The 26,970-nt window shown below is 43.7% G+C and overlaps 1 protein-coding gene across 1 annotated transcript; it reads right to left on the bottom strand.

The window, feature by feature from the left end:
• Positions 1–1,597: 1,597 nt before the first annotated feature.
• On the bottom strand, positions 1,598–23,349 carry LOC116394366 (ubiquitin-conjugating enzyme E2 E2). Its single transcript, XM_031867412.1, has 6 exons — positions 23,163–23,349; positions 21,496–21,679; positions 20,566–20,616; positions 6,241–6,373; positions 3,241–3,388; positions 1,598–2,145 (listed from the first exon to the last, which is right to left on the bottom strand). Exons 2-6 carry the CDS (start codon positions 21,669–21,671, stop codon positions 2,048–2,050), a joined length of 606 nt encoding a protein of 201 aa, XP_031723272.1. The 5' UTR covers positions 21,672–21,679; positions 23,163–23,349; the 3' UTR covers positions 1,598–2,047.
• Positions 23,350–26,970: the final 3,621 nt, after the last annotated feature.

The raw sequence follows: 26,970 nt of genomic DNA, 5'->3' as shown, positions 1-26,970 counted from the left end.
AAGGATATATCCAGGATGTCAAACTGATTAAAAGCAGGTTATAAAGATAAAAGCTAAAGTTTACAGATCACAGTGCGAAAGTGAGATCGACACGAAGATAATAAAATTAAGGAACAACATTGTTCCTGTAAAGCCGGGTAGCTCTTTACTCTCTGTTACAATCATTAAAAATAAAAGCAGCATAGAAGCACTAACACTAGTTAATGATGTGCTAACATACTCTGCTAATGTTAGCTCCCACTGGGAAAGTGCTCAGTCTGTATTTAAGTCCGCCAGTCTTCCAAAAGAGAAGAATTTCATGGAGATCCATTCTTGTGTTTCAGTGACATCCACAAAGACACGAACACATCACACCTCCTTTATAGAGGTAATAAAAGCAACACGATAGGGCAGGAGTCATAATGAGCCACACCCAACTAAAGCAGATATCCGATAGAAGAAAAAACAACTTTTATTGTAATCGAGCCGATGTTTCAGACTGTAAGTTTAACAACCAGGTGTGTGTGTGTGAGCCGTGACTGAGTGAATGAAGATCAGTGAGTGAAGTGTAAATATTTGACGCTGCAGTCAAACACAAAATCCCAGACAGAGCCGAGCAGTTTTTTCCTCACAAGCCGACCACAGTGTGTTTTATTGGGTCTTCAGTAATACAAGTGCACAACAAACCACTCTGCAATTGCAGAGGTGGCGGGTAGCCAGTAAATATACAAGTCCTGCCTCTTTCACAGGCAGACCTATACTTTTGTGGTCTGCCTCAAAAGCCTTTGAAAAAATACATACAGTACAAACAAAATCAGAGGAAGTTAAAAAGCATGAAGGATCCATTGACGCAAACCTTCCTGTTCCATGCAGATAACATATTGATGGCAAAATACAAAAAAAACAAAAACGAGGAAATCAAAAGTAAAAGCATAATATTCTGCATGTTTGTTCCAGGTGCCACTAAGAGAAATGAGAATACATACTGTATAGCTGGAGGACAATGCGTATGATATTTATAATATTCTGTGTTTTTTTTGTTTTTTTCTCCAATACAATACTTCCAACATTCAGATATTGGAAAATAAAAATCCCAATCTACTCTTTGTATAAAAAAGAAGCTTTCAAGTCAACAAGGAACAAAAGGACATTTTTTTGTCTTCATTGATTTTTTTTTTTTTTTTTTTTTTAAACACAGAAAAGGTAGATAAAATGTTGAGGTGGAGGAAGAGGAGGAGGAAGGTGATAGGAGGGCAGGTTTACTGTTGCACTTAGTGAGTGTGCTTTGACAGACTAAAGGCCTTAACACACCGGGGGTGGTTATTTTTTTTTTTGTGTGCGATTAATTCACACGTAAATATATATTTTTCCAAACAGTTGTTGAGTACTTCCACACAGAACACAAAAAATATTCAACGAGATGGATTTTCGGAGCTTTCGCAACGCAAATAAAAGGCATCAACCGATCAGGTTGTGCGGAACGGGTTGAGTTACTTATAAAAACAACACAGAGGCTCCATAGTCCGATGCAAGACGGCAAACTTTATTAGTCCTTTCAACCTTGACTAATACAGACCAGATCCACTCCTTCCGTTCTTACTTTTCACAATAAAAGCCCCAGGTAAGTACACTAATTGTTTTTACCAGAGGGAACTCAAATTCACTCAGAGCATTTCGCTAAAAGGAAACTCAAAAAGACAGCTTACAGTAGTTTAGGCTGCGCAACAGTTCAGACAGATCAGACAGACGAGAGGATCAATGATCGATAGGATCAATGATCAATGATCGATAGGATCAGTGATCAATGGGATCCTGGTAGTTGGTCCTCTGCCTGCGTGAATCTATTAGAACCTTTTACTTAAAGTCTTGTAACTAATTAGTTTTGATGAGAAATATTTGCAAGTATCGCATTTTCGTGCCGTTCGTTGGTCCCGCCCACCCCGTTGTGTGAAGGCCTTAAGGGTGAGAGAGAGAGAGAGAGAGAGAGAGAGAGAGAGAGAGAGAGAGAGAGGGGTAGAGAGAGGTACAGTGACGGGTGAGGGAGGTACAGGAGGGGATGGTCGGTGGTCTATGTGGCGTATCTCTTCGTCCATTGTTTGGCTATTCTGTCATGCTCCGTTCTGTTGGTCAGGTACTGTGTGGCGATGCTTCCCACCAGAGGGTCGGCTGAAAGGCACAAAAGGCAGAGAGAGAATATTTAAAATCATGAAGCGTCAATAATCACCTCAGCTGGGCGGGACGATCCACCGTCAACAGTCAAAAAACGTCTTCATCCTCTCCGGTTTAGATTATGTGAACATTTGTGCTGGTGAAGATGAGTCATGATCACATTTCTATTGGATCTATTGGAACAGGCCAAGGAGTAGAGTTCTGGTTTATATTATACAAATCTAAATATTAATATGCAGGTGACCAACGTCAACACCCACATAGTTATTGGAGTACATATCACATTATGGAAAGCTTCTTTAAATGTACAGTTTATAATAGCATTTATTTTAAAAACGAGTGATTTCTTACATTCCCCTCCAGACTAACCGTGATTGATATAAATGCAATTCTATTTCATTCCAGATCGTTAAGCCATCTCCCAGACTCACGCTGGTTGCAAACTATAAAGAGTTTGGCCTGAGGGGTGTGGGGGGGGGCAGCGTTCATTTTATTATGGTGTGGTGACCTTCAAGTAGACTTGATTACACCATCTCAAATTCAGCTGCATCAATAACCAGTAAATCATATTAAACAGGCAAAGACAACCCAATCAGGAGCAGCGAGGACTGCAGACAGACGGTGAAATAACATTAAAAACCGTCTTAGAGGATTATTCCCCCGTACTTCCTTTGTGCTCACGTTCATGACATTGAACTCAACACTTCTCACAAGATGTTCATCTTTTAAAAAGTGAAGCCACTGACCCATTTATTCTTGCTTTGTAAACTCATTTCCCAGCATGCACTAGTGCACGACATTCTGTTCTCAAGCCAAGAACAAATCATCAATATCTTTGATCATGTTCGTGTTTTCATTAAACACTTATTGTGGATCTCCTCTGCCAGCAGCTGGCTCCTCTGCTGTGGACATGTGCTTTTATTATTTACAACTGTGCCAACGATCTGTCACTGAGCATCAATGAGGGTTTGAATTGGTCATGGATTGTGGTGCTTAATACACTGTTATTAGGCCTCGAGTAAGAAGCATTCATAGAACCACTACTGACTTCTCACTAATAAAAAGCATCAAACAGACGTCAGAGAGTCTCACCTGGGTTACAGTCTGTGAGCAGGGAGCAGATGGACAGCAGCACCTTGGAGATGGTGAGCGCGGGGCTCCAGTTGTCCTTCAGGATGTCCAGACAGATCACCCCCTGACTGTTGATGTTGCAGTGATAGATCCTCGTACGGAAGGTTACCTGAGGACGCACACACACAACAGTTTGGGAGTTTAGAGACAGAAAATCGGACTTTATAACAAAAAAAATGTCAGCACTTTACGGGAAGCGTTGCTTTCAAGAGGAAAGAGAACTCTGTGCTGCATTAATCATTTACAAACAATTATATTCCAATAAACACCAGGAAACCACTAAAATAAAAGGTAGTTGCCATTTTAACACAATGAATTAGCCGAGAATGATAACAGAATAATGAAATGGACTTTAATTAATTCCATAACTGCCACCACCAACAGTGGGAAACCACGGCTCTACAGATGTTTGTGAACACTCCTGTTACGTAACATCAGGATGAACACAGAGACCTGCAGAGTTCAGATCTGATAAAATCTCAAATACGAGCCCGTTTGCAGTGGATTAAGTGAAGGAAGATGATTTGGTGTGTGAGGATGAGGAGCTTGTTATAACGCAGTAATAACAGGTGAGACATGGAGGACAGGTTAAGGCTGCTGTGGGCCTCTCATCACTTCTCCTTTATTCACATTAACTTCTGTATATCAGCATCAGTGTGATCGCTCCATCGCTCCACTGAGGGACACTTCACACCATTTGTCTCTGTTGCTGGATGTGCATGTAGCCACAAATATATATATTTTTATGGCTTGCAAACCGCATGTAGTCCATCTAGTATCCACCAATACTCATGATATTCTTAATAAATCAGACCAACAGAGGGCAGCATGGTGTAAAACCAAAACAACACAACAGTTTTGTTGCCACCTTGAATATTGGACCCAAGTGTTGATTCATCCCTTTACTCATCACAGTAAACAGCCTCCACAAAGCACACAGTGACCCATCACATGTTGACTAATGTTACGTACTGTTTTATTATTTCAACACTTCAGACTTCAGAAAATCAAAATAAGAAACGTGACAAAGTGTTCATGAAGCCACAGGTTTAAACATTTAAATAACGGACCTCAAGAAAGACAAACAACAAGAAAGGAGATAAAAAAGAAGACGTAGCAAACATTAATCAGAAAAAATACTAAAAAAATAAATGATAAGAAGCAAAGAAAATACATTAAAAAAAGAGTAAATTAAGCGTGATGACAATTTCCATCTTCTAAAACAGAGCTTTTGAAGCAACGGTAATGATGATGAACCAGTCTCGTATTAAATTAATGAATTTAGGAATTTATGCTCAAACTGTGCTCCCCCCCCCTCTCAACAACCGACCTTCCTCTGTTCATGTAGTCCGTCCCGGCTCAGACGTTGAGCCTGACATCTGCTCGGTTCTGACACTTGACACTACTGTTTCCCCCCCCCCCCCTCGCTCCAATCACCAACATCTGGCCCTCCTGACCCACCAGAGGAAACCTCTAATGAGCCTTGGCATTCCCAAAAATCACACAAGGGCAGGACGTTATAAATAACCGACCGCTCCGCCTCCGCAGATCCAGAGCTCCTCTCCTGGCCCGAGTTCAGAAGCAGAGACGCATCCACCTGGCGAACTTGTCAGCTCTTGTTTCTCTTTTAGAGGAGCTAAAAAAGGAGAGTCGGATTCTGGATCTAAAACTCCCGAGCCTGGGGTCTGAGAGCACTCAGCAACTGAGCTTCACTGGAGCGTTTCTGTAGCGAGAGAGTGTGTGGCAGCTACAGGCCGAAGGCTTTGTGTGTGTGTGTGTGTGTGTGTGTGTGTGTGTGTGGGGAGGGGTTTGGCTGCAGTTCAGTGTATCGGAGGGGTAGGAGGTATTGGAGAGGGGGGGGGGGCGGAAACACTCAAGTCCCTCTGGCAACAGAAAGCTGGGCCGGAGCCTGTGGATTTGTTTGAGTCTGCTGTCAAACACAGAGCTGGTGGTTACACAGCACAAAGAGCGAGAGGAGAGGGCGAGCGAGCATGGGGAGGGGTTTCCATAACAGAGAGAGAGGGGGGGAGGCAGAAAATGAAGGCCAAGTGAAAGGGGGATAGGGTGCACTGAAACACTAAAGGGCGACTGGCCCCGACAGTCTGCGTGTCATCCACTCAACACCCTCAAAGTGCTCAGCGGACACAGAACCAACAGGTCAGGATTTGAGCTCAAAATCACGACGATTCCTCATCAAAGTGCAAACCGAGCTGCAAAAGAGTGCACGAAGAGCTGCAGTGCGGATCCTGAACGACTACCACGACATCGGCTGTGACTTCAGCAGCACATATCTGAACTAGTACCCGAGTGTAGCTGAGACGTATATCTGTGACGATGACCATAAAACAAATAAAAGTTTCTTGGGTTTGGTTTAGTTTTAATGCTTATTTGCTCTCTCCCTCTCCCTCTCCCTCTCTCTCTCTCCCTCTCTCTCTCTCTCTCTCATTTTAAAACTTGCATCAAGGCTTCTTTGTGTGATAATTGGAAAGAGATGTCTCATCATGCCCGGACCAGAACTTACATGATTTAGTGAACAGGTGCGTGAACCCGTAAATAAATGAGCAGAAGGCCCTGAGTCATGACTTCATCTTCAGTTTGTGGCTGCAGGCTTAAACCAGTAAACACCGGGCACGATGACCAGGCTCTATATAAAGTAAGATGATGAGTCTGTGCTGATAACACTAATATCACATCAGCAGAGTGTGTGACCGCTGCTAGTTTCAGCAACTGGTCCTCAATTATGAATATTGTTTAATATAAAAGGACTAAGTTATATATAATATGCGAGTTTTGGAATAATTCATCAGGCGGCCAGAGACGTGACTCCATATGAATACTAATGTTTCTCTGAGGGATCCTCCCACACCGAGCTCTTCTTAATACGTTTTCATTCTCTCCAGATAGTGTCGGCTCACTCAAACATTCAAAATAATGTAACAGTTGTGTCTGCTGGCTGCTGACCTTGGGGGGTTTGAAGGGGTAGTCGGGGGTGAAGGCGATGTCCAGGAAGAAGACGCCCCCCTCGTACACGGAGCCCGGGGGTCCCAGGATGGTCGACCTCCACTCGTAGATGTTGTCTCCTTTGGGGCCGGCGCTGGAGAAATTGAAACAAAAGACGTGTTAATATGTTAATCGCCGCGTTGGACTCAACAGCCTGGTGTTACAAACTGCCAGCGGGCTGACGGACATTTGGGGGGGGGGGGGGGGTTAGGGGTTTCTGACAAGTTAATGACAGAGATTTGGCGTGGGGGTTTGAGGAGTTTTCAGTTCAGGGCGATTTTAGTAGGATTTAGATTATCTTTCAAAATGTTGATTGGAAGATTAGATTACTTGCTACTGGGAGCTGAGTTGAAGCAAACACACACACGCACACGCACACACACACACACACACACACACACACACACACACACACCAGTGAACCAGTAGAACTCAGTAAAACCAAAGAGATATTTACAGGCCAAGCGACGCAACATGATTTCATATTCCAGCCCGTCTTCATTCGTGAGATGAGTATTTAATGCCGAGGGTCACATCTGTTGTTTAGGCTCAGTAATTAATGCTATTTCCATATTAAGCGCTCCCTTCCCCTCCCCCACTGTTGTTTGTGGTAAGACCCCGAGCTGGCACGGAGCCAGGAGGAGACCGGGACAATGTCCAGATCACAAAGCCCGGGACGACGAACAATCCCTCCGGTTTCATGCAATTACCTGGGATGGTGTTTAACGCCAACCCTTAGCTTTCTGGCACATGTAAACAGCCCGACACACACACAGACACACAGACACAGACACACACACACACACACAGACACACACACACACACAAAAACCAATAATCTCAGAGATTTCCTGTGTAACAACCTCAGACAGCAAACTGTTAAAAGCGGTGTCTGGCTCCAAGCGCGTCCTTGAAGAAACACATCGTTCTCCTCAAATAGAAATAAAGACATTTCCTTTCCTCCTTCAGCATCAACACATGCAAATTCAAACTAATCTACTTTGCCACTCTTTCACACACGCTGCCCCTCTATTAAGCCTTCTTTAATGAGCTGATTATCATTACTGCTTCTCTGGGGAATTATTTTCAATGTCGATAGCGACGTCGCCAATCTGGACCCGTGTTGTTTCAAGGCACAAAGAAAATCTTTTATTTTGTGAAAATGAAATGACAAAAGCAAAGAATGATAAGGGAGCATGCCGGGCAGTGTTGGTCCGTAAGAAGGAGACCCATACGGAGTACTCGTCTTTGTAAACCTACTACTTAAACTGCAGTGATTGAGAACTTGCAAGATAAACATGGAGGGTGCTCGCTGTCAAAAACCGGTGTTAAAGAACATCAAACAACGTTGGTTTTACTTGTCTCTCTCTCTTAAAACTAACTGTGTTGCATCTTTGGTCGGACAGAGAGCGCTATCTGAACCGACTGCAGGAAATGACCCCTAAATACAAGGATTTTCATAGGCTCCCAGAGACAGATGTTGACATCTGATAGCCAACAGTTACTTGTGCTCGGAAAGCCTGTCACAACAATATAAAGTGAGGGCCAACCGCAGTTCATTGGTGGTCATGTTCAGCTGTTCCTACATTCTTCTGTTGTATTTAAGTGAAGTTAAATTGGAGCAGAGGGATTCAATATTTCCATCATGCCTCAGATGGGATGAGTTTTGACAGGAGGCTGTCAGGTTGCCAAAATAAATGTGTTCAATAAATTACTGACTTGAAGGGCCGTCCTTGACTGAAGAAATTCAAGTAAGTAACAGAAGTTCTTTGACTAATTGATTAATCTGTTCGATTGCCTCTTTATTTATTGTGCGTCTGCAGTTGGATGCAAATGGATCTCTTTAGATCTGGAGCCTATGAAAGAGCCGTAGATGGGACTACTTTTCATGTGGTCACAAATACCCAAATCTTAAAAATCTACTTGAGATCCCATCGGTCTGTTAACGGTCTAAAGCTGCATTCAGCCCATTTATTTCAATGCGAACAGTAGATTTACAGTTGTCTAAATCATCGACTGTATATAAGAGGTGGACGTAGTCACCGTGACGTCATGCATTGGTTTGTGCCCTGTGGTTCGGAAGCCTTGATTCTGTCCGTCGCCATCTTGATCTTTTTGCAACCAGAAGTGACACGAGAGGGTGGAGCTAAGTACACCCGAATGCTGATTAAGACATTTTTAGGCGACCAAAATATTACAATTAACTTTCATGAACTGAAAACATAATTTACTAAATGAACATCATGCTGTATTGAAGAAGACTTGAAACTAGAGATTGAGACCATAAACTCATGTTTACAATGTTTACTGAGGTAATAAATCAAGAGAGAAGTAGAGTCATTTTCTCATAGACTTCTATACAACCAGAGGAGTCGCCCCCTGTTGGACATTACAGAGGATACAGGTCAAAGGCACTTCCTCATTGGCTTCACTTTTCAGAACTGGAGGTTGCTGCCTGGTGTAAAGGTGAAAAACACAGGGCTGTTTCGGCAATAAAGTTGATCCCTAAACTGGTCTTCCTGATTGATCTTTCATGCGTCACCTGGACCTGAAGCAACACACCTACACCAACGCAGCCACTCACGTTGTTCGGTCCGAATGCTCGCTAAGACGACGCTTCAATCAGACTGCGGGCAGTGATCGACCAGGTGTGTGGAGGCCAGAGAGTAGGCAAAGATTAAACTCTCTTCATTCCATTCTTCACAAAATTACTTTCGGCAATTTTTAAAAGAGCGCCACACTATGAATGCCTCGGAGGAAAGATTGTCTGAAAGTCTTTGAGCGAGGCCGTTCAGAGCAGCTATAAACACCTCAGACGTAATCGGGCGACGTGTTGCACAAACTAGTTCATTTCAAGCGAGTCCTGCTTGGCTTGTAATCGTGCAGCGTGATCCTGATAGAAACATCAACTGAATTGGTCGTGATCCCTCTCCAGCTCTTCAGACATTACTTTATACATTTCCCGTGCTATTGACAGAAACTCACAGAAAAGGCCTATTTTTTCCTCGCTCAAGGCAATCTCCTCCTTCTGTGCTCAAGGCAACACTTCCATTACCGCCACAACTATTCACAAGCCTCCTTGAGGCCGTGCTGAAAGAGACGGACGACTATTCCATTTCCAAATGTATCCCATAAAAAGCACATGCTCACTTCCTTCAAAAGGCTGATGATTTTGCGGCCTTGATAATAGCTCAGACGCGGTGGAAAAGATAAGAGATGAGCGGTCATGGCAGAGGTCCCCGCTCGGAGGCGAGAGTGCTGTCGGGGATCTGACAACCACACAAGGGGCCGTGGATAAAGGCTAAGTCAATAGCAGAATGTGCATGCCACCGCTGGCGGTTGCTCGGAGACCCCCCCCCCCCACCACCACCGTTCCTGCAGCGCTTTGTTGCAGCTCTTTCAGCATCTGACAGGCGCTCGCTCGGCCATTACGTTTTTGGGAAAAGGCGAGCGGCGTGGACGTCGCAAAGAAACTCGATTCGACTCAATCCGCAGCATCAGTGAGAGTGTTTGCACGAGATGCCGCTCGCCAGGCGTTAATTAATGCACGCTTGGTGATGGAAGTTAAGTAGCCGATGACTCCTTGACCCTGGTTAATAGCGATGCAGGATATGCTGCTCTGCAACAGACATATCCAATTCACAGCAATCATTGGGTAATCAAGGCGTTGTATGAATTTTTATTCTGCAAGGGCAACCTCATGCCTCAGCCTTATGTCTGCTCACTGAATCAATGTGAAGTCGATGGAGGCATTAAGGAGAACAAACACACGGTAATCTAAACAAAAAGACAGTCGGATAAATATTTCAAGTCTTTTTTCTCCTCTCAGACGAATCCGCTCGGCACAAACGCGTGACGTGAACTGGTGTAACAGTGCTGCTTCTGGGCTTTGTTTTGGACGCTGCAATAATACTCGTCTCTCTGTGTAAGTAGCGCTACTTCTGCAGTGCACCGTCAGCCAAATGCCTTGATTCACTGGGTATTTGGGTCATTTGTTCCAGGGGTCCGGGTGTCCGCGAGAGTCTTGCCACCGCCTTGTCCTCGGAGATTACACTCATAGTAGGAATCCACTTTAGACAGCTGGGCTGCTTCCTCCATAACGGAGCACCCATATAGTGGTTTTCTTTACATTCAATCATCCTGTGAGTATTATATTTATAATAGAAACAACAGTCCTGATCCTTCACTAGAGCTGCACAGTTAATCACGAATAGCCTACATTGCATATTGTGACTTAAGTATTGCCATAATGTATCGTGGGGCCTCTGGAGATTCCTGGAGTAGAAGAGTAATGTACCGCAGAGCATACAGGCAACACAAAAATGAATAAACTCATGTGTAGAGGAACCTGTATTCTAAGTCTCAGGCAATGTGTTAATGAGCAGGGATGTAGCACAACTTGAAAGCAGTGCTCTGTTGATTTAATTTGAGGGTGAAAGGTTTTCTTACAATTTTTTTTTGCTTCTAGGAGTCTCTGTGAATGAGGTCTTTACAGCACAGCACATCATGGACGTTTATTTATTCGATTTAGATGTGAAAGCTCAACAAAATCAGTGACTCATCGAGATAAATCATGATGAAAGTAATGGTGATTATATGTTTCGTGCAGCCCTATCTTTCACTAAATGTAGCATCAGCACCACGACTCAGTCAGAGAGGAGTGTTGTGTTTGTGGAAGCTGTGAGGGAGTAATTGCATCGCACGCTGACCTTGCTCTGTGGTTCACCTCGACAAAGAGTCGTCGGTGCACACGAGGCTGAGGAAGATTGGACCGAGACAGCTTTCAGAGGAGGATTAAAAAAACGGTTTCTTCTTCAAACATAAAGGAACACTTTACCGCATTTTTACCTTTCATTCCCTGTTCCTGAAAACTATCCAAGCTGTGCCCCCGTAATAAAGACAGCAGTAATAATTTCCATATATATTGAATGACCTTTCCTCCTCACGATACAGTGCGGTATGTGAGACCAGGGTGCCCATTTAATCATCCTCAGAGCCTTATTTCATAGACAGGGCGATCGGCAAAAAAAAAAAAAAAAAGATAACCTTTATCTTGTGGGCTAATCTACTGAAAAAAACCGCCAACTCTATCTCGTCACCCAGAGCCAATTTCCACAGACATCAGAGCTCGGGTTAAGATGATGAGATGTAGTCATGAGATAGGACTGTACCACTCACAGGGGAATGCATCAGGTAAATCAATCTCCTCTGATCATATTTACAGGGAGGTAAAAAAAAGAAGACGAAACTACATTTTGGACGCTGCAACGACAAACCAGAATAATCTCTGAGAAAGACAAAACTGGAAGCAACCACTGATAAAGAATGCCAAACCTAGCGGGAACAAACAGTCATGTGAAGATAAAATGAGTGTGTGCGGTAGTAAACGAGTCAAACAGAAACTTTCATTTAGAAATGTGCCCCGAGGCTGTATTGTGTTATTCTGACTTGTCCTTTGACATCTATGTCAGTTATGTGTGAGGTTCCTTTAATGAGTCCACTGGTAAGACCTCAGAGACCAGTGTTGTTAGTGCGAGACTGGACGCACGAGCAACAGTTAATCATCATCCACAGGTCAAGAATATACAGAGGATGCTATTTTCTTTATATCAAACTAATCATCTAACCTACAGGCATGTGAGGAGTTCTGGTGGCGTTGGTGACATTTCACTTATAAAGCAAAATAAAACCTCTTCCTCTGAAAACTGTCAAACAATGATTTTGCTGCCACGCTTTGCAGCTGATGCTGGTTTTATTTAGCTTCTATGGAAAATATCAGCCGCTGTAAAAGATGCAACTCGTGGAAATCAGTGTATTAGTCATATTTCTGTGAAAATATGACTATGTTTGAACATACAGAGCATGTTGCAGGACACCATAAAAACTGATGCGTGTAGGAATCCATTGCAGCCGACATGAATCCACTCTGCCCACAGCTGTTCTGTGAAACACTGTTTAACAGCCGCCTAAAGAGGGGGTTTGTTTGATACACCAAGATTGGGTTGCATTCAAAAGATCAGATCGGTGGAATATCACTTCAACGTAAAAGGTCAGAACAGCAAATGTTCCTGGTAAAAACACTAGACAGCGAGTCACACGGCGAGCTGTTTACGGGAGCAGGTAAATAGAGCTGCTCCGAGGGGCTGATGAATAAAACAGGAGAGAAAACCAGTAATTGAATGTGAATCCGTGTGTTTTGGAGCTTGTGAATACCGCCGCGCACAAATAAAGCCATTATCTGCATTATTTGCTATCCGGCTCGTTTCCCCACGGGCAGTTTTTCCTCCTAATGGCACCGTCGCTCAGTTAAGATCTTCTTTTCTATCAGCGTGGCGGCTGCTGTTATCAGAAGAGGAACTTTAATGAAGCAATCCTCTTCCCCCCCCCCCCCCCCCCCGACTGCAAAAGAGCCCCAAGACCAATTACTGTGCAGCTCAACGGTCCGAGGTGACGCCTCCTTCCTCTGTGCTCTTGTCTTCATTGTCTCAAATGACATGGTTTGTTTTTTAATCAAGCCTTTTATTGTTCATGCGTCCAATGAAATATGCAATTACTGACCGGACGGTCTATCCGGCAACAACAGGAGGGGGATGGGGAGGGGGGGGGGGAGAGATGGTTGAGTAGGTTGCGTGCTTTCCAAGTCGAAAGGGAAGAACACAATTGTATTCTCACAGGAGGGAAACCTCGATTCAATCTAAACCTCAGCTGGTATTGAATTGAGGAAGTGGACTTCTAAAGAGAGGGTTTGAAGAACCGGCCTTTCACTCAGGAAGTTTGTCCCCGCTGAGGTTTAAAGTCACATTAACTGAGCTGTAAGTGAAGCAGGGGATCTGTGTATTTTCCTCAGCCTTCCGTTTGAATTCAGCCCGATGCGTCTGAGGTACGGCAGAGGTTTTGCCGCGGTAAGCATTTTTTTTTCTCTCTCTTTCTTTTTTCTTCCCCGCAGCCGGAGTCTGATGCAGCGCAAATGTTTGCCTCTGGCTCGAGATGAATAATGCAGGGGATATCTGTACAATAACAAAAACACACACAGGCTTTGCATGAAGGAAACGGCATCGTGAGTCAGAAGAAATATCGCTGTAGCGTGTGCTCGGGGGTGAAGGGATGACACAGCAACGTAGAGAGAAATAAAAAGCTTTTGTTCCATTAATGAGGACCGCATGACCCTCGAAGCAAAGTTGCGCAATTTGGCAGAAAATAAAAGGTTTTAAGAGCACACGGTCTGATATTAATCACAATTGATGCGGAAAGTAGCCTTTTCTAAACAATCTCAGTGTGTGTGTGTGTGTGTGTGTGTGATCTTCGAGGGGTAATTATAAACATTTGCTTTAGCATGAATAAAACGAGGTAGAATTTATGCTGACATGTAAATCGGTGCAGCAGTCCAGGGATTCACAGGAACACCGCTTCAGGAAAGGAAACTGCCAAAAAAAAAATTTGCCTCAGAGACGAAACTGCAGCCTCTTGCAATTTAGAAACTAATTTAGTCGAGAGTATGATGCTGATATTTTTTAATTTCACAGGCCTGCGCCGAAGTTTCTTCAGCCATAATTAGAGACCCTCTTCAGCCTCCCTCCACTAGAGCGCTCTGGGCGGCCGAGGGAACGGACTTATTACCGAAAAGGTCAGCGATCAGAACAAGCAGAGTCTGATCGTGCGTTGGTTCTGTTCCCTCGACACCACGTCAGCTCTCAGGTTAGCAGGTAGAGAAATGTAAAACAAATCAGCACAGAGAAAAGAACATTCTAAGAGATGTTATCCACCGGTTATTAGTCACTTTCACCAGTTGCACCCAGAGGAGTGTTAACAGTTCGTCCCCCTCGGCCTGCAAATATCATTAAGACACTTTAAAGCGTCTTGGCAGGAGCACTGATCTGTGACTTCAGGGGGACATCCATCAGGCTCTCACAGCGGTAAACGGGCTCTGACGCAAACCGTTTACTCATACGCATCTGTGGTTCCTCGCCAGCCAAAAAGATTCCCCTGTTTGCTTTCGTGTCAGATTTCCCATCAGTCGCCCCCTCAAACTGCTGTCTTTGTCCACCGTCGAACCTGTTCATAACATTCTGGACAAATGTTTGCCAGAAAAACCAACTCACAAACGAGGACATTGAGAATTGAAATGATACGCGTGAATCACGGCGGGCCGCGTTTTCGCTGTCAAACAAGTGCCGCAGTGGAAAACATTAAGGATAAATTAAACTCGGGGCCCCGGCGTACGCTGCTACCGTCGCTCTATAGGAGCACATTCATTTCTTCCCCCCACACTCTAAACTTTGTGTGAGGAGAAAATAAATGAGGAAGGAGCGGTTTGCTCGGGAAGGAAATGATTTTGTGGCAGATAGGTAAGAGAACGGTGGCCATAACAAACCAGCAGAACCCGGTCTGGTAAGTCCATCTGTACTATAATGTCCTTCTGCTCCTGGAGCAGCTACAACACTTCTATATTTATCTTTAGATGTGATGTTTTCTTTCCAGATAGCACATTTCTTCCTGTCTTATGGTCTCTTATTTATCTAAGATAGAATACATTTACTGTAAATGTGATTACTCGTGATTTACTTTGGTTATACTTGCTTTTCAAACTTTCAAAGACGTTGTTTGCTTCTGTATTTAAGACAACTCAACAAAACCATATTTACATTTAGTATTGGCTCGTTCTTTATCTCAAAAGCATTTCATCAACGCCGAAGGTTGATTTTGACCAAACATTAGTCTCTGACCCCGCCTTGTGCCGATGCAAATGTCTGATGTGCTTCAGCACAAACGTCTCCAAGAAGAGCCCGTTTTTATTCATTCTGCTCGGTGAACAAAGCGATTCTGAAGCGGTTGTCTTCATGAAGGTCTTTAGCTTTCTGCAGTCGATGAACAAGACCTTCACTGAAAAGGTCAGGAACAAGCCAGCGTCAGACACAGATGGGTGCATAGAACTCATCAATATGTATAAAGGTGGTGATTATGGAACAAGACATCGATTAGGGTCGATTCTTCCGAGGTCAAATGAAGCCGTCCTCAAAAAAGCATTTGCTTGTTTCCCGCTTCAAATTGCCGTCACATTGCAAAAGATCCAACACGGAAACATTAATGCACAACAACCAGGAGGTATTCCTGCAGCTCCTCCCCCTCCCCTTGCCTCCGGTCCTCATCCCCCCCCCCCCCCCCCTTAATATTGATACCCCCCCCCCCCCCCTGCTGTGCTTAATTGTAAAGCTGTGAAAAATGATGCTGGGTGTGTCACTGGCAGAATTCCCCAGAGGCCTGGCACAAACTAACAGGCAGCCATACAGACACTAAGACCATCCCAGAATTAAGAGGTCAGAACCTACAATACAGAGAGCCTCATCTTCTGATGATAAAGGAGATACATATTCATGTCGTGGTGACCAGCTGTGTGTACGTGTGTGTGTGTGTGTGTGTTTCGAGAAAAGGCCGTTCCCTGCAGCTCGCATGTCATCATCATGGGGGCATTACGTCACACCAGGAACATTCAAGGACCAGAGAAGGCTATTTGTTCCAAGGACCGGCCATACATTGCAGCTGTGCTAAAAAAGGAGGAGCGACGGTTGAGGTCAGCTGAAGCTGTAATCAAAAGTGGCGGACATTACAAAGAATTGACAGTTTGCTTAAAACTAGCTCTACATTGCAGGACCAGAACAATGCTGATGCATTACAGTGCAAAACCCTTGAAGCAAGACTCAAAAAGAGTCCAGTGGAGGCATTAACAAAGTCAGAGACGGCGTTTTCAACCACCTCACGGAGCGAACGCTGGTTTAATTAGCCGGCGATCTACAGCCTGTGAGTCATCCCAACTGGCAGAAATTGACGCTCACCAGCGAGAACCGGGATGCTATTTTTGTCGCTTACAAAAGCAGAGGCCTTTGCACACCAGGTCCCTATTTTTCCTTTTAATCGGTCATCCAGTAAAAATTGTTACACACAGAAATCCAGCTCACTGAGTCTGATTATTTTCCCTCTATTATACAAGATTAAAAGGATAATGGACTTTAACTTCTTATCTTTTGTACATCTACCTTTAAATGCTTCATCTCTGTATTCTTTACTTTGTCGTACAGTGAATCAGCTCATCAGATGACATTTTGGATGATGATGTTTGCATATACGGTGTCTCTGAGGGATCAAACAGCTCTCTAAAGGCTCTCTACAACACAGAAAATCAAACCTGTTCCAAAAACTTAGATGACAGATGAAAGGTTTCAGAGTTGATGTGCAAACATGATTGAAACCACAAAGAGGTTGTGTTTATTTATTTTAAATGTGCAACAATTTTGGACGGAAAAAACGGACTTCATGCGCAAGAGCCTTAAGGGGGTTGGGGCTTAGCTTATGGTGCAATGTCTTAAATAAAGATCCAGTGTATTAATGTATATTCTGTTAAAGCGTTCTCCGTTAATAATGTCCAAAGCATTACAGGAGCTATTCTGTAATTAAGTTTTGTAAATTACTTTCAACACTCCGGCAACCTTATCTACTTCCACTTCAGTTAGCGGCTTCTTACATTTCCCAGAACGACTTGTGACAATCTTGACAGAGGAGGGGGGGAGGGGGGGGCTTATAACCCAAAATGCACCATGGGTCGGGGCTGTGTTGCACTTAATCTATTTGAGCCGCCTCGGGATGAGAAATCGGTGTCTCTGCCTCTTCTGCGATGGATTATTCTACTGTGATTGCCGAACAATGGCAGCTTATAAGAAAAAGGGAATCTTTGAATCCGGATGGGTTGAAACCTGACATGTAGCATTATGTTTCAGACGGCTGAACATTGCTCAGCCATCACTCCGTTGTGGCTGTAATAAAAGTATCTGTTTTAGCCATCTGTGAGAAGAAGATAAACACATCAAACAGCACAGTGGTCCGGAACCAAAAGGTACAAAAACACCAGTAGCTGCTGTTTTAACCACGTCAAAAAGTGTTTTTGTTTGGATTTGTGCTTGAAGCCCTGGTGTCGGTGGATGAACAGCACAAGGAAGGAATAGTAACAAGTCACAAGAGTTGCAGCGTCGCAATAACAAATGCAACTATTGCTGTCATACAACAGCGGCAGCACAAAGCAACAAGATGGAAGAGATAAGTATGGAAATATGAACGGAGAGGCAGAGAGGAGTATTTACAAATGACAGGAGCGTATCACACACGGAATTTGATTCAGGTAGAAATGCGAGATAAGGCCGTTTAAGAATCACCAGCAGTGGTCCTGGACTGATTTTAAATAATTCAGCTAAAGATCAAACCCAACGATTCTCATTATCGTTTTAGTCATTTAATCTAGCAAAAAATGCCAAATATTCATTGATTTCAGCTTCTGAAAATGTGAGGATTATCTGCTTCTCTCTGTTTTGTATCATTGTATTTAATATCTTTGGGTTTTCTGACAGTTGGTCGGACGTAACCGCCACTTACAGGATGTCACTTTGTGCTTCAGGAAGCAGATCAATTGATTGTGAAGATAATTGTCAGTTGCAGCCCTAATGCAGCCCTAATTTAAGGATGTCAGGCATTCAGTGTAAAAAGGAGATTCGGTAACACCAATGAACCCGTCATGTTCCTCGTTCAGCTCATCTAATCCAAAATGTATTCTTAGTAATACTACTGCAATATAACGTGTAGCACAGGAGAAAAACACAGTGATCCTTTCAGATAAAAGCACAAGCTGCCTGTACAATATACTTGGAAGTGTAAATACTTGACAGTGAGAATAATTGCCGTGTCAAATCCTGTCGGGCGTCAACGTGCTGCTGTTGGTTTTGATGCACGACTACCTGCCAAGGTGACAAGTGAGCTGACACGATGCAAAGAGTGAGATAAGAGTGAGATAAAGCTCAGAGACACATTCTAAATACTTGCTTGCGTTTTTTCCAAGTTGTGACAAAGCACTAAAAGTAGAAACAGACCGCTTTCAGTCACACTGTATGGCACTGTACGCAATAATGTTAAGACTCGTCATGTTATTTATTGTACCGACAGTTTGTGATACTAAACGCAGCCGAAGAGTTTACAACCTCAGAGGGACGTTAGAGGACGAGTGGTGGGCTTTTTATTAGACTTATCAAAAGGGAACCTCCTGCCACAGATGTTTCACCAAAATAGATCCTTGACACTTCCAAGGCGCTAAATGGTAAACTCTGGCTCCTAGGACACATCTTCACCGAAGGACACAAAGCAGAGCTCTCCATTATGCGGAGACACACACACACACACACACACACACACACACACACACACACCTGAAGAGGCTGTACATGTTAGGAAGCAGACTTCGGATTTTAACGTGACGAAGACGCCAGATTCTCTAAGTGTCGACAGAGTCAGCGGGGCTCCTCAGCAGAGACCCCCCCCCCCTCTCATCCCAGCGCAGCGTTTATCGAGATGTGCCGAAGTGAATCTCTTTAACGCGACTCTCTCTCCGTCTGCCTCCTGAAGGGGGGCCGGCAGTCTGTGACTCCATTTGTCGCAGGGAGAAGAAATGAATAACCTTTCAGGCTCACCTGGCCGGGAGCGAGCGGCATACAAATGACGACACCGGCTCCACCGCGAACCCCTTCATGCGAGAACGTAAATGGGTCTGTGATCGTTTGCATGGGAAATTGAATGTTTGACGCCCCCCCCCCCCCATCATCCTACTCCTCCTCCTGTCATTGTTAACAGAGGGCTAATCTATTTGGGTGCATCACAGAAAACAGATTATTAGATTTTGGTATAATTTTGGAGGGTACAGAAAGGGAACACACACACACACACACACACCGAAGAGGATTATCTTGAAGAAGCTTAATTGTTTCCCAGGCAACTAGTTCCCCACTAAGACGGCGACTGTGAAATTTCCACTAGCGATTATTTTACTTTCAAATGACTTACTCGTGTCCTCCAGCTAAATCCTCTATGTGAGCCAACCTAGTTTTTTTATGGGGTGGCAGGAAGGGGGGGGGGATTGTATTGAAATAGATTAGAGTCCTCGAGGAACACAACATCTCTTTTAGCCCGCAGTACAATAACAAAAAAACGGGGCCGTGAGCTGGAATGAAAAGGTTAGCTCAATGTTTATCGTTAATGGCGGTGGGCTTCTGATGAGACCCAGCGGGGGGGATTAATTCAGGCAATAAACACGGCCGTCCAGGGTGAAGTAATTCCAAATCGCCAGATGAGTCATACAAAAGACGTTTTCCTTCATCATTTTAAGCAGGTGACTGCGAACCAACGCGGCCGATCCGAAATCAGCATCTCTCCCACAAAGTATCCACAATCTTGCAAAGACCGGCCTCCATTTTTTCTTCTTCTTAAAGCTAGGGTTGGTAATCTTCTTCAAAAGCATGTTAAGTGATATTTGTCTCATTAGATCAAGACACTGATCGATAAATCAAATGGACGGCCTACCTGTCCTCACTCATTGCACGTCACCCGAGTCTGAGAACAGCTGTGAGTACCGACAACATCCTTGTTCTTTGTTTACATTCATAATGATAGTTTTGGCAGAGTGGCTTTGGGGGCCTGAAGTGATTGGCTGTCAGTGTTCCCGACTTTCTTGCTATGTTTGATACCGTCATTGAAAAAGAGTCGGCAACACTGGGGTTTTGGCTTTTTTCTGTCTCTCTGCTGGTTTCTCAACATTACCAATCCGAGTTGTATTTCGCAGCGGTGTGCTGGTTCAGGGAGTAATTGTTGAGCTGTATTACAAAACAGCTAATAATCAATGAGAGTCACTTTGTGTGTTTGCCTTTTTGTCACGTCAAGAGAGACTGATGTACTTGCGGTGGGCCACTCGTTCGTGACCATATCTCTTCCTCAAAGCGCTGCGAGCCGCGGCAGCAGCACACAATAACCATTGTCTGTGGTAAATCCCCAGCAGAACGAGGGGGGGTGGGGGGGGGCACACGAGAATCGAAACGGCTTTTTAAAGTCACACTGCTGCTCATTTTCCACCATTTCAGAGCAACCATAATACTGTGATCCAACAGGCTGTGCTTTCAACAACGTGCATTATGCAGCAGTAGCAGCAACAACAACAACAACAACAACAACAACAACAACAATGCCAGAATAGGCTACAGTCTCTCTAATTCACCCGAGATTACCATCTCAAACAAAACAACACAAACAACAGCATTATGGGAGCGGAGACAAAAGAGAGTGCACTGCAGCGTGGAATTTCCTTTTTCTAGACACAAGAAGCCTTGAAAGAAGCCCGTCCCTGCCACATCCACCACAGCTGGAACATCTGTACGCACAGGCGTAGGAGTCATTAGAGAAAATGCTGTGAAAAGATCTTCTTACCTGCAGTTTGGAGGTGGGTCTAGTGTTATTTCTGCGAGCTCTTTCTGAATCCTGGAAGAGAAGGATTGTTATTGTTAAAAATCGATGTGGGGAGGGCAAATCTCCAGAGGACGATAAAATCTGAAGGAACGGACGACTCAGTACAAGCACCAAGTCAGTGTTTGGATCCTGTGAGGAGGTAAATGTTGCTTTTTATCCCAGCGACACAGTATCTCATGTATTCTAAACGTCACCATGCAAGTTCATTTGCTATCCGTATGAAGCATAAATAGAATCTAAAACGTGCCAAGTTTTAGTTTTAGTGTTTTGTTAATCTTTGTCATCGTCTGTGGTGCACAAACAAAATTAAAAAAGGAGCACCGAGCATGAGGGTGAACACGGCCGCTGTGAGAATGTCACATAAACCGTGCAAAATGATGATTCAGACGGTGAAGGGCAGCGGAGTGCAGACGCTGCTGCTGAGCAGGTCGTTAACGTAAACACTGCAGACGACAGCTGAAGGCCCTCGCGGAGACTCACTCTTAACTGAAGACATACAAAAAGGAAATGTTGGAAACATCGGTCGCTATTGTAAGAAAGACTCGGGCTGGCCTCAGACAACCCTTTTGCTCAGCCGGTTGCATAATAACCCTGTCATCTCCAGTCTTTTTTTTTGGGGGGGGGGGGAATAAGTATTAAGGTAAGCTTTGGAGGTGTAGGAGACAGGCTGGAATGTGTAGGAGACAGGCTGGAATGGGAACATCTCTTTCGGGTGACATCAACGAGCTCCTTTCTGTGAGTTTAGTGTCACAGTGAATAGCGTGGATGTTTGAAATGACAAGGCCTGTGAGACTATAGTCGTTATTTTCTAACTTCACACCCTCGGGGCAGGGGAGAGGCCTTTACTTTAACAAACAACCCGCTCTCTAGAGCCAGCTTGTTTCTTCTTACCTCTTGGCACTAGTTGAAAGTTTAGCAGCGGTTTTACTCGAGATCTTGGTCTCCTTCTTTTTGGGCTGTGCTTGCTCTCGCTCATGTTCGGTGGGTACCGATTCCCTTTGTTCGATATCCGAGCTGCCCCCGCTGGTGCTGGGGCTGTCGTCCGGTCTCTGCACTTCGCTGGACATCGTGGGCCCTGGAAAAAAGTAAAGGCACAACATACAACCTGTGAGCACGGGGGCCAAGCAGATTCCCACTTGCAGAGAGTGGCAATAAAGATGTTATAATGTGGAATTTCCTCAGCAAACTGGGTAACTTTTGAGGGGAAACCATGGTTAAAATTGGTTTAATTAAAGTCGATGTACAGCTGGACATGGATGAGAGTTAAAGCGATATAAAGACATTTGTCAAAGCCTACAGACCCATAGGTCCTTTGTTGAAATGAATATAATAATAAGCCTGTCCCCTAATGATCTATTAAAGGTAATATATATATTACTGGCTAATAGTTTTGGAGGAATTTATGCGAGTAGATTTACTGGCCTAGCTTTATAAAAACAGAGCATATTGCTTCTCCCCTTTCTTTAACAAATACTGCAACTTATTGTGGTTTGAGGTCAACAGTGTGAGCAAATACATGGATATAGAAGCTCTTTATAGCCTTGGGGGGGCTGATTTAATCGGAAAGTAACACACACATCTCATCGGTGACGGATCAGAAAGGACACTTCACAAAATGAGGAGATCATCCGTGAAGACCGAGCATTAATTCATGCCCCCCTCCACCCTTTAACACACGACAAAGACACGGCTAACATAAATATGTTGTTGACCGGTACAAGCTATACGTGAAATGTGGGGAAGTTAATCCGAACGATGAGGCACGAAGCGGCGGACAGCTCGCCTTCCCTGGGGGGCGTTTTCGCGGTACTGATAGGGACACCAACGGCTAAAATGTACACGCGTTCAGTAGCCGTTAGAGATGCCGGGGGTCGACGCAGAGACGTTATAAAACCCCCGACAACATACCACCGGGGACAAGTTAAGATGTCCGTGTGTTTTATCGGACATCACTGTAAAATGCTTGGTCAAACCGGGTAGGTCAACATTTGTGGGGATGAAAAGCACAATATGGGGTCAAACCGAGCCGTCCGACAAACAGCGACCGTAGCTAACGTTACAAGGCCGGTGGGGAGAGGGGGAGGAGAGGGGGGGTAGGAAAGTAGGGTGTTACATTAGCGTCACCGACGACTGGTTCATTAAAAAAAACAAAAAGAGGAGAAGCTGAACAGGCCTCGGTTGTTTTAAAGTCATTGAAAATACGCATAGAAGAAGGCGTTTCTTCCGTCGGACTCAGTCCGAAACAGCCGACGGCGGTGCGGGGCTGATGGGAGGACGGTTCAGGGCCGGTGGAGCGGTGAGGGTAGGGGAGGGGGTATGCGGGGATCCTCGTCGTTTGTGGAGTGTCCACATTGTGTCCACATTGCGCGTTGGAGTGCAGTGACCCTGCCTCGGCACAAAGGGAGGCTCGTCCCACACATCCACCACCACCTCCCCCCTCTTTCCTCCTCCTCCTCCTCCTCCTCCGTCTTCACTGGAAAAAACGACACTTTTCACGGGACATTTACTTACTTTTCGCGTATCTACGAGGGGCGACTAAAGGCGTGTGTCGATATTACCTGGCGGCTGGCCGTCGATGCTGCAATTCCGCGTCGTAATAATCCCACGGTAACCGGAAAAAAAAGTAATATCCTCACACGGTCTGCTCGCTCCCGTGTCCTAGCTATTTAACTGGAGGTAGGCAGCGGCAGAAAAGCGATTACAGAAAAACTGAGGCAGCAGCAACCGGACCGCCTCCACGCGCGCGTTCCCGGACCGCGCGCACACACACTGCTCGTGCATGTGCGCTGCATTCGAAAGCGAGGTGGTCTGCACAACGAATGAGTTCATGTAAAATCTGAGAGACCTGCACAACGGGGCATAACACAGCAAATGCAGTAATGTACGCATTAGAGTCACACTCTTGTGTAGATGACAGCAGTGCTTCCTTAAAAAGAGGAACTGAAACTCTGCATTCATTGAGGTGATTTCTTTTCGGTGGCAGTAAAATGCTGCAAGAAGCACAAAAAGCAACATGAAGGTGCAGGAATGTAACTTTAACATTTTAACCTGTGCAAATTCTATTGATACACCTCTGAAGGTTGGCAGTGGATGACATTTATCTGCATTCTTTTTTGACAGAGTAGTTTCTGAAATTTAGACGCATTAATCCAAATTCACCAGATATACCTGCAGCACTGAAACAAAAATACTTTGTCTGTTTTGGTGTAACACAGGCTGTTCACCAGGCAGAAACTAAAGGCTGGTGAGCTGAATGTCCCCAAACCAAGAAATAGCTCCAACTGTAGCGGGAAAAGTCAACGCATGAATTAAATACTTTGTTCAACGATTCTCTTATAGTTCAAACAACACTGTGCTGTCGCAGAACTTTCATGGAATATTTTAAGTTAATGGGATCTCACTCGCTGCGAAACTGTGCAAACACTCAGCCAAACACCCACAAAGCACTAAAACACTTATTCTGTCTCTAACACCAGAGTTCACATCCACACTTTGTCACACAACCACAAGGCAGTTATGTTTAAGAAAAAAACACACAATAGATCCAGTTTGCAGCCTTTACTCTTCCCATTAGATGACTCCTAATATGTGATGTGTTTATAATTACACTCTTCTGTCATCTAATTTCAGTTCATACCTCCACACACCACTTTACTGGTGAATTGCCAGACATATATCTTACTATTAAATAAAATGACAGCTTTGGTGTAAAAGCCATACGAGGCCTAATAGTCCCCTGTTTAAAATCGGTGTTTATTTTACGCTCAAGACAAAAAACTCAGCCAGGTTTTATTCCATTTAACTCACAAATGTTATAGTGAATAAACTTGATTTTTCCTGGTTTGTGTCAGGTAACAAAGACGTTTCTGTATTTATGATGAAGGCTGTTTGCAGTTTTCTACATTTCTATCGATCCAATTTCCAAACATGAGTAATTTAAAATCCAGTTACAGTCATAAATATTTAGAAATATAGACTTTTCAGCACATGGCCCTACCGTCTTCATTTATTAATCTGATGTACCCTGAACTTGTTGTCTTGTATTTATCTTTGATGCTCAGCTGTTGCTCCTGAAATGACCCACATTCCCCACAGGGATGGTTCAGCTTTCATCTGATCTAATCCAGTACATTTGTTTAAACAAGTCACATTCCTTCCGACCTGATTTACATATAATTTGTTATTGTTTCACATGTGAGAAGTCGTCAGCTGAAGGTCTACAAACTGGATTATTTAATACCATGTTCTTTCATTTCTGTGGATCTTTGATGCGTTAGTGTACAAATATCAGGAACTTTTCCTATTTCCATTTCATGTTACTCTAGACTTCTACCGCACTACAATTTAGAGAGAATTGCACTAATTCTTTTTCACTACTCTAGTTACATATAATATATGATATGATACGATACAATAGCATATAATATATACCAGGAATAATATTGCTGAATAATACTACTTTCAGTATATTTTCCTAATAATACACAAGTGACATTTTCAATACAGACAATAAAGTAGTTTATATGGCAAACACCCTTGTTCTGCATTAATCCTAGACCAATCCCTGCCGTTAACCTGTTTATATTCTATGATCCAAACTGTTAACCTGATTTTGGCATTGTATATATTGTAAATATTTTGGATTTGCACCTTATTGTTATTGTTATCTTGAACTTTTAGATTTGAATTCTGCACAGCAATTTCCCTCCGAGATAAATACAGTTTTATCTTGTCTTGCTTACTTAAATAAAGGATCTGAATTCTTCCTCCACCACTTGTTAGCAGGATAAATAGTTTCCACTGTTACCACTCATTGTTACTCAAATTGTCTTCTAGTAAAACACCAAAGCCTACACAATCCTCGTATAACTCTCTCTAAAAGCCCACACTGTAAATGTAAAACACGAGTAGCTGAGAGCTAAAGCCTTTATTGTCTGGATTAATAACCCTATAGTCAGAAGTAATGGCTTCCTGGAACCACAGTTCTTTTCTTCTGCCTTCTCAAGAGCCAGTCCTCTGAGATCTGTAACGCCTGAGGGGAGTCTCAGCTGTAAACTACGAGGTATAAACTGTTCAATAACTGGTTTCAAACCAGCACTCGATGTGAAACCTGCTCCTCCTGTGTGACATGTCAGTTAATTACACTTATGCATATTTTGGGCAGAATTTCCTCAAATGAAGGGAAATGAATAAATAATGACTATCCAATACGGTTCACAGTCTCACCCCCCCCTGTGGGTTGATTGTTTGAGGATCAATAAAACACATACAGACTCAGTGTGTGATTGAAGCACGCTCTCTTGCTTTGTTTGCATAGAGATTTAGTGGGTTGAGGGTGTTTATTTTCACTGTGAAATGTACAGACTTTTCTTTCCTTTGCTGCAGAGCCTGAGAGCGTGTGGCAACGACAGGTTTTAATTTTGAGGCAGTAAAAGATTTATTTGTTTGTAATGTCAAAATATAGTTGATGACTTTTACAAAAGGTTATGTATTAATAATAATAATGATTCATAATTTGATTCAGATTTCTGTCAAATAAAATCCAGACTGTGCTGAGAATGGTGCAGTCATTCACATCTTTCACACAGTAAATGAATGACAGCATGTCAAAGGAAATACAATGAGCGTAACACTAAAATAAAACAGCCAGCAGTAGCCAGGAACAATTACCTTCCCCAGAATAATGGAAGTGCTATACGAAATAAAAGCAAGGCAGATTTATAGACAAGAAAAAGATCAGGTGCTGGATGAGAAAATGATCCAGTGTGACAAGTAGAAAAAGGAACATAGTGGTTTCTTAAAGAGTTTTCAAGCCTTGAATTTCCTTTTACAACTTTGAAGGAGTTTGAAGTCGATGCTCATAAAGTAGAAGTCTCGCTGTGTGTCCTTACAGATCTCTTGATCCAGCTCAACAAACGCATTTATTCACTGTGACATTAGACTATTAGACATTTGTGTCAAAACTGTCATATGAAAGGTATGAATTCATGTCATCTTAGACCACGGAATGTTAATTATTTCAAACTTGAGTGAGCGTTTGTGCCAAATTGGAAGAAAGTCACTCAGCTGGTTCCTGAGATATCGCGTTCACGAGAACGGGAGGGACGTGACGTCACCATGTCCTTCAAATCAGTTCATTCTTGAGTCCAGGTGGACGTTTGTGACGTATTTGAAGAAATTTGTGTGTGATATCTCAGGTGTTCCTGAGATATCACATTCACAAGAATGAACCGGCGGACAGAAGGACGGACAAACCTAAAGCAGAAAACATCCAGCCCCAGCTGTCGCTAGCGCAGAGGCATAAAAAGCCTGTGTTTTATTTAGCTAAACTGTGACTTCTCTCTTGATCATGAACTTGACTCATTT

The sequence above is a fragment of the Anarrhichthys ocellatus genome, unplaced genomic scaffold (assembly GCF_004355925.1).
Source record: "Anarrhichthys ocellatus isolate YVR2014 unplaced genomic scaffold, GSC_Weel_1.0 scaffold39, whole genome shotgun sequence".
Lineage (NCBI taxonomy): Eukaryota > Metazoa > Chordata > Actinopteri > Perciformes > Anarhichadidae > Anarrhichthys > Anarrhichthys ocellatus.
This window is presented reverse-complemented; position numbering and strand designations above follow the sequence as displayed.